Genomic DNA, 8,899 nt, shown 5'->3' with positions numbered 1-8,899 from the left:
ACCGCATGAAGCGCACGCAGCTCGGTACAAAGAACTCAGCGAGGAATGAAATCTTCACCTCCCCTCCCCTCACTATCCTCCACACAATTTAATGAAGCTAGATGGAAAGATTTAGTAAGCGGCCAGAATAGGACCAGCTTTGCCCTCAACGTAAAAGCACGATCGTGATCATGTGAAAGAAAAATTAATACTTGATCGGCGAATACTCGCACAAATGTGGCAAAATTACTTCAGCGCAAAGGCGTTTCATCAACGTGAAATATAATGATATATTTTATTTCCTATAGCGAAACGTCACAACTTTTCCACGCTTGTGATTTATTTTGAAATCTGAAACAGGAAACACTCTCTAGTATTCTAGCTAGCTCGACGTTACACACCAACAAGATTAAAGGGAGGAGTAAACACGTTCAGCGACACACACACACACACACACACACACCCTTTACCCTGGGATTTACCTGCAACAGGTATAGCAACAAATACTTCCTGGATTTTGCTGCCTTTCGAGATTTTTCCTACGTTTTACACGTGACATGTATTCGTATGTTACAATTACACATTTATCACGTCGTCAACCCGACTTAGAACAAACGATTACACCATTTGTAATAAAGTCAGACAACGTAAAAAGTGTCTTCAAATTTAAAAAGCAAAAACAAAAAATTGTTGTCAGGCTTTGAGGGTGGGTGTAACTTTTCTGAATAACAAACACGCCTGAGAAACAATATTACCAATGCTTTAACAGCCACTATGACTAATCCAAAGTGCTATTCAGTGGATGTATGGGATCATTAAGGGATAATGGTTAAGACTATAAACAAATAAAAAGTAAAAGGGTTTTTTCCCTATTGAATTAAAGGGGGGGGGGGGGGGGGGGTTGTTTTTTTTTTACATTTATTTATATCCAGTGTTGCCTCCATCTGTTCATAATCGTAGACATGATCAAAAATGCCAGTGGCTATATGGATTATATAGCCACTCTGACACTGTATGTCTTTTATCAAGAGCAGCAAATAAAAGAACAAAGGGCTCATGGCATAGGGAACACAAAAGCAGACCCTCCCAGGTAAGTGCCATCCCCACATCTGTCTGCCTTTAAAATGCTGAGTCACTAAAAGGAGATCTTCTCAGAAGAAATGTAAAAAGTCAAACACTGTAAAGAAAAAAAAAATTAAATACTTTTGACTTCTGTGGAGAATAAGCAGTACTGGGTCATAACTACCCCAGAGGGAGAGAAAGCACATCTGTAAGCTGAGTGAGAGAGCTTGAGGATCAGATAAACACCTCTTCCTCCTCAAGACAAGGCCTCCTGACTGTCACAGGTGCAAGCTCGGTAGTTTTAATTTTCAAAATACACACAACACAGTGCTGGTATTTTTGCACAGAGTTTTAATATTCCTCCCATAAAGATGGAGAGTAAACAGCTTAGTTAACCTTATGTTTCATTAAAGCACAATATGAAACAATAATAATAAAAAAAAAGCATTTACCGTCCCACCCCATCACATCTTTTTGCAGTAGCTTACTTTATCTGACAGACAGTGCAAACACCAAATTCAGTTAACTTGCAATGCAAATATTACAAATCAAACTTATTACAGGTTAAATGGCTATCATCAACTCGTACAACCTTTAAACATTTAAAATGAGGTCAATTTAATTTTGCTTAACGTATAAACAAATTCCTCATCATAGAGCACAAGTCCAGCTGAGGAGTCGTCCTCCTCGTGTGACACTGTCAACAGATTCTTTATTTTGCACACTTTGTGTCGATGGATACATCACAGGTTCTCGAGTTCCTCACGTGAACAACGAAAAGTGGGTGGAAATGCATGTACAAGTCAAAAATATCACACGCAGCTGAGTTGTGTCCATTTGTTTATTAAATCCTTCTGTCAGGACAGAACAAGCAGTGACTTTTCCCCCAACAAAGATGAGCTGTACATACAACTCACAGCCATGTTTTTAAAAAAACCGGGCCTCTCATTTGGTTTTACACCCCTTTCCTGCAGGCACTGCTGACTAAAATGAAAAAGGTTCACTTAATCCTCTCGTGTACAGTCTAAACCTGAATCTGACAAGCCAAATATGTACACTTTCATACAAGTACTTTTTTTTTTTTTTTTTTTTTTTTACAGTAAATTAAGACTTAACTGCTTAATACTCGAGGGTGTCCAGGAGAAGCTAATTCAGGTACTTTCTACTGTAGCTGCTTTAAAAATGCACATATTCCAGTTAAGTAAACTGTTGTATTTGTAGTTTTGAGAACAATACAGAAATCACAAGCACAACACTAGGAAATAAAAAGTACAAAAAATCATTTCCAAAGCAGAAGGTGAACAGTCCTGTACCCTAGGGGTTAAAAGTGAACTCCATTTTAAACTGAGAGAAAAGCTCCAAGTCTGACAGCTATTTCACACCAACATCTTATTACTCCACCTATCCACAGTGCTGCTACATACATACTTTGGGACATAGGCACTAACATTGAAAACACAGTGGATCTATGCACACAGCCATCACAACTCTAGGAATTGATCAGTAGGCCCGTAAGGAGGCTTGGATGGACAGCAAAAAACATAGGGTGGGTCAGACAGAAGGTAGTGCAAGGTGGGGGATGGTCTAGCCCTTGACGGGTGAAGGTTCTGAAATTCAGCACTTAACATTTTGGATGCAATTCCCCCCCACACTTCCCAAATTCTTTTGAAACCACATGCACAGTTCAGAGTTGAGGGGGAGGGGTAGGACTGTAGCATACAATTCATTTAAATTTACGTCCCACAGTGCCATAAGCTGACGACACCTCACCCCACAGTCGGCTAGCTGCCACAGCAAAAAGCCCAACAAGAAGAAAGCCAGCGAGGACGTGCCCAAGGTCAGTGCTGTCGATGACATACTCATTCTCACACACAAACAATCACACCTTAAACACAAATGGCCAGAGTTACAAAATTTGAAGTACAGATGAACCGCAGGAGAGAATAGGGAAAAAAAAAAAAAAGAAAAGAAAAAAAGCTGCATCTTCATCTACGCTTTTGCTTCACCCCCAGCTTCCTTTTCTCCGTTTTCAACCTCCATCGCATCTTCTCCATTCTCCACGCTCTCACTCTTCCCCTTCTCTACTTCTTTCTGTTCACGAGGAGACACAAACCAGTTCAGCACACCTTCACTTTTTGCCAAACCTAAAATCGTGCTTATCACACCCTCTTGTGGCTGTTTTAGTAAACAGATCCATCACCTTTGAATCCCTCTCTGCAAATTTCTGGAACATGTTGGCATAGATGCGTTTGTCCTTCTCGTGCTGCTCCTTTATACGTTTCTGACAAAGCAGCACCTGGAAGAACATAAAGCAGACGTCACCCTGCTGTATTTCCAGATATGTTATGGGTACAACAACAACCGAAAGTCTGGATATGCAGAACAGTTGTTTTATGACCAGTGACCTAAAAGAACAGCGTTTTCGATCCCAGAAGCACAGTCATATTTGTTCACCCATCCTGGTTTGTTACTAAATGAATCCAGTATAAACTTTCGTTTACACCATGAAAATAAATTAAACTCAATTAAACATTCACCTGTCTCATTTTGGACGGTAGTACAATAAAATTAGACACATTAACCAAACTGAATTTTAACTGCCATAATAGAGAGAGAGAGAGAGAGAGAGAGAGAGAGAGAGAGAAAAAATCTTTAATTAAATATTATCTTAGATTGATTAAATTTCAAGGTTTAAAACTACTTGAATTACACATCAAAGGCACACTGTGTTATACCTGGTTCTTGGCAGCCTTGTTGGCAGGATACAGTTGAACCACTTTTTGGAAATCATCTCTCGCCTTCTCAAACTCGTTCATTCCAAACAGTGCCTCTCCCCTTCGGAATAACGCCTTTTCATTGGATGCATCCAACTCCATCGACTATAACATAATTAAATATAATTACATGAATATAATTAAATTTTTTCAGTATTTAAGCAAAAATCAAGGCAAACCACTGATCACACGCACACGTGCTGCTTTAAGACAAAGAACAGGTACCAGATACCTTGTCACAGTGTTCCAGGGCTTTGTTTGGCTCCTGTAGTTTAAGGAAGCACATGGCCAAATTCAGGTGTGCAGCGAGCTGCAGTGCTTTCGCCTTCTTATCGTCCTCTTCTGACAAACCAGATTCATGTTCCAGCCATGACACAATCCTTTTGTACTGCACTGATGCATGCTTATATTTTCCCTCCTGAAGCATATAAACCATTGCATCACAAAACATGACAAACATCAAACCATCTTGAAATCCAAGACAGGATCACTTCTTAAATTTAAAACAAAAAACAAAACAAAGCAAACCTTAAAATACTGTGTTCCCTTCTCTTTGACAATGCTGCTCTGCTCCAGCTTTTCTGATGTGTTCATTTCCCATGATTCCTTAGCCTAAAATAGAAAGAACACATTTTCCTTTTCAGATGAAAATATTTTAAATGAGCATCTAAAGTGCTGCTGTGTTTGCCACACACTCCCACCTTACCTTCTCAAAGGCTGCTAGTTTAATCTTGTACTGCAATGTCGCTCCACCAGGAATGTTAAACTTCGCGTTTCCTGCATTCCCGAAACCATATCTAACAAATCAGACAAACATATCATTATCATTAGTCATGAGTAAAGAGCACAAAAATAACTGCTGGTGTGCAACTTAAAAACCATTTCAGTTCAAGGTATTGGATACTGCAAAAAACAGATAATTCTGCAGCCATTTTCCTGTTTAATCACATTGCAAAGCTTAACCGTTATAGTTGATTATATTGGTCATTACTCATGCTGTCACTTAGCTTAAAACCAAAGACTGCACAACTATCCAGTTAAAAATTCATGTAGCTAATTCCTGCAGGAATTAATGTTTATTTACTATTACAGCAGCATCTTGAGGGCTGCAGAAAAAGCAGTTCAAGAGTCTAAAATTCGACTGACTTCATATAAAATGTCACCACTATGAAATAGTAAGAATTTGAACATGTGAACATACTTAGGTTTAATTGTGAAGACCGCCTCCTCTCCCTGTTCCATAGCCATGATAGCCTTCTCGACTCCAGCTGGCAAACCGAAACTCTCGCCATCTCCAATTTCAAACTTTAATTCCCTCTCGTCAAATACACTGTCATCGCAGGTCCCTATCACGGTTACTGAAGAAGACAGAGAATGTTCAGGTTAGTTCATGTCACACTCAGTCTTGATTTCTTGGCAGACTGCCACATTAAAAAGTCAGCCATTTCTAAAGTGTCAGTGAAGTTCTTTTCCATCATTTGGTCTCATTTTTAGGAACTTTAAGAATTCTGTGTAATGGTACTTGTATGATTTACAGACTCAGTTTCTTAAAGAAACCAAATCTGTCTTACAGCCACCTTTTGAGCATTTACAGTCAGACTGATGAGCTGGAGACTCGAGTAGACATTCCTGTTATACTTGTGTGCATATTTGGTGGGCTGAAATGTAAATTCTCCCCGAACTCCCAAAAAGTTGATTCTGTTCATCTAGACGTAGCGGTTTCAGTTGGAGAAACATTTTGTCACTCATCCATGTGACCTCTTCAGTCTCAGCTGATTGCAGGTTTAACCATGCTTATAAACAGTACCTTTGCACAATGATTGAAACTAGCCCACTGAGTGAACAATGGGCTCCTTGATCATTAATATGCAAATTGTCACGGCCATTGATCAAAGACCATTGATTAATGACCATAAGTACCGTTCATAGAGAGTTGTGGAATGGCTGCAACCACAGCATTGTGACACAGTTGGTCCAAAGGGGGGAAAAAAAATAAAAAAGTGAACGCCACTCAGGCTTGGAAAGTATAATCGAGGTTTTAATCAGGCCCAATACATCACCTGGACCATTACTGAAATTGGATATCTGCGGGTTTACTTTTGAATAGCTTTATATTGTAGTGGTTTAGACACTGACTTGGCAAGTAAAATGCTGCTCGTTTAACTCCAGCTGGAGTCACAAATCCTTCCGTGGTTGCGCCTAGAAGTGTAAAACTCACAAATCAAACATGCAAAGCTACTCGCTCTGGTGACCCCTTGTGACAAGGGAGCAGCAGAAAGTAGTTTCTTCTTTATGTCTGCAAGTCCACTCTTGGTGACAAAACCAATCAGTTACTGAATTATTATTCAGTGGATTTGTTAAAACATAATAAGGGACGTATAACACCAAAGGCAATGCTGTTTCTTTTAATGCCGTTTCATTTTCCCTGTGGGATCCCTTAGTTTGAAAAGATTATTATCCTCAATATGCTCTTACTTAAACACATTTAAGCAGGGACTCTACCAAGGATGGAAATATGAAACATGAAATTGAATGTATCAAACACGTTTCTGGATGCATTACCTTCAACAGCCGCTCCTTCATTAGGTTTAGAATATCCCTCTCCTTTAGTGATAATGCGTCGGATGATTCCTCCATCCTCTTCTTCACTTATGTCTTCCCCTCTAAATTCAAAAAGTTCCACCTATAAGTGTGTAGACATGTGACAAAAAATGTATATCTTTTCATGAAAAAAACAAACAAACAAACAACCCCAACAACTTTTCCAATATAATTTCCAAAGTTCCCCATTTTTTGTCAAAAGATTAGTGTTGGGGGGGGGGGGGGGGGAGCATTCATTCAGGTTTGTATTTTTTTCCCCCTTTACTGTATTTTTTTCCCTTTTCTTTTACTGTAGTCTTTAAACAAAAGGTTACATCAGTTATTCTAAATGTATGAAAAGGCAACAATTGGTTTTATACAAAACAATAAAAACAGAAGGCTGTATAACAATTTTTAACACCATCAGAAGCAACAATTATAAGCACAGTGGAGATTCAAATTGTGAAACTGCTTATCATGATTTGCTTTTTTGCAATTCTGGCCACAGAGATAGCACTTAAAGAGATAAGCATTATCAGAAAAATTGATTCAGTTATCCTAAATGCTAAATTTAAGCAAATGCATTTTATGATCCACAGCTGAAATCCACTGCAAAGACAACTGAGATGGACTGACTGAAATAAAGCTGGCTCTACTACACATTTCCAAGGATTCAATGCAGCGAACCTGACCTCACTGCTTTGCAATGTGTAACCTGAACTGTAAAGGTAATTTATAAACTTGGAAGCAAAAAGATTGTAAAGTATTTTGTACTCGCTGATTTGAAGCCAAACTCAAACTACACGTTAAAAGTACTTAATGGACAATAAAAACTGGCAACTTACCTCAAAAACAAGAGTGGCACTGGGTGGTATCTTGGGTGGGCTGCCTGCAGAGCCATAAGCATACTCTGGCTTACAGACGAGCTGGCACAACTCCCCAATTTTCATTGTGGCTACACCGATGTCCCAAGCCTTTATTACTTGTCCTATGGGAAAAAAGGTAGATTAAAACTCACACTTTAAGGCTTTTCTTGTCTCAAGCTGCCCCTCCCTTTTTTTGGTTTTGTGGTTATGTGGGGTCAAATATGCAGGTAAGCTTGGCTAATCAGCCTATGTTACCTTACTAAATGCATTCTGGTTCATTTCCTTTAGTAAAAGGTCATTTTTTTAAATGTAGAGAAAATCCTGCACTGGTGGTGCAGCTATAACAAATATGAAACTAACCTTTGCCCAACTCAAAGGAAAACTTCTCTCCTCTGTCTCTACTGGAGTCAAAATGAGTCCCGTCCAGAAGTGTGCCCACATAATGTACAAACACTTTGTCACCGGTCATAGGCAGTTCTGTGCCTGTACCCTCCCTTTTGATCACCTGGAGAAAAAGGTAAGACGAGAATTTATCAAAGAACATCAGAAAGCAATTTCTTGAACATGTTTGTGATCGCTGCCTTGCACACGCACCACGCACTTCGCTTAGTGAACGACTAAATTGCAAACTTGTTTATTCTGAATGAAGGCCTGTATATTTAAAGCCCTCAGTATGTGTTTCATTGTGGGATGAAATATAGAATGTGTCCATCAATAAAATGACAGTTGTTTCTTCAAGGCTCCAGATCCTTCTAGAAATGCAGACCGTTTCATTGACAGCTAGTCTTATTTCTGACATTTTGGTACTGAGTTAGTTCTCATAACTGTGACGTTGCATACCATTATAAGGTGTTCCCAGCATTAAAGTTAGCTTTCGTTTTTTTTTTAAATCAGTGTATGCGACAGCATAGCTATCGATAGCTAACGTTAGCCTAGCCGAATAGTAAACAAGCTGTCAGCTAACCACTCAGCTAGCTAGGTGCTGAGTACCAAATCAAGCACCATTTTTACCTTTAAAACACCCCCATCTTTCTTTGGTGTGATGTCCTCTCCCTCCAGGGGGATTGTATGTTGTACTTCACTTGTTTGTTCCTCTGCAGTCATCGTCATGAAGCTGATCTGTCCGTTCTCTGCCTTGCACCACAATCCAAACTAACACTGGCTAATAGTGACGGTGGCTAAAACCCCTACTACTCCTCAGATCAAGTGCTGCAAGCAACAACCTGATTAACGTTAACTAGCTGGCTTAACTTCCTCGAGAATACAGCACAACTTCCAACTAGCAACACAGGTCCTTTGCTATAGTTCACTAGTCACGCTGCTATCAGCTTATAATACGAGGTTTACGCAATGTTGCCTTCAGTCCACGCTGTCCTGCAATCTGGCATCTCACAGACGCTTAAAGAAGGGCAGAGAACTTTCCAGACAGTCTAGGAGGTACCGGGGGGGGGGGAGGGACCAGCGTAGGTGACGTTAAATATAGTTTAAAGGATCTACCTGGAAGGCGGCAGCAAATCCAACGAGCAATATTCATGCTTATTTTACGAATATTTTAGGTCAGTACTCAAATTGCTAATATCAAGGCTAGATCTGACATTCTTTGACATCAAACAGTGTTACAGTAAATGACAAAATCGT

The 8,899-nt window shown here is 39.6% G+C and overlaps 1 protein-coding gene across 1 annotated transcript; it reads right to left on the bottom strand.

Moving 5' to 3' along the window:
* Positions 1–1,868: 1,868 nt before the first annotated feature.
* fkbp4 (FKBP prolyl isomerase 4) lies at positions 1,869–8,684 on the bottom strand. Its single transcript, XM_063479736.1, has 11 exons — positions 8,273–8,684; positions 7,622–7,766; positions 7,241–7,383; positions 6,378–6,498; positions 5,017–5,173; positions 4,522–4,612; positions 4,344–4,427; positions 4,048–4,233; positions 3,777–3,920; positions 3,242–3,337; positions 1,869–3,132 (listed from the first exon to the last, which is right to left on the bottom strand). Exons 1-11 carry the CDS (start codon positions 8,369–8,371, stop codon positions 3,031–3,033), a joined length of 1,368 nt encoding a protein of 455 aa, XP_063335806.1. The 5' UTR covers positions 8,372–8,684; the 3' UTR covers positions 1,869–3,030.
* Between the last annotated feature and the right edge of the window lie 215 nt (positions 8,685–8,899).

This window comes from Pelmatolapia mariae, linkage group LG7 (assembly GCF_036321145.2).
Source record: "Pelmatolapia mariae isolate MD_Pm_ZW linkage group LG7, Pm_UMD_F_2, whole genome shotgun sequence".
In the NCBI taxonomy this organism is placed as follows: Eukaryota; Metazoa; Chordata; class Actinopteri; order Cichliformes; family Cichlidae; genus Pelmatolapia; species Pelmatolapia mariae.
The sequence above is the reverse complement of the archived record's forward strand: the minus strand, read 5'-3'. Positions and strand labels throughout refer to the sequence as shown.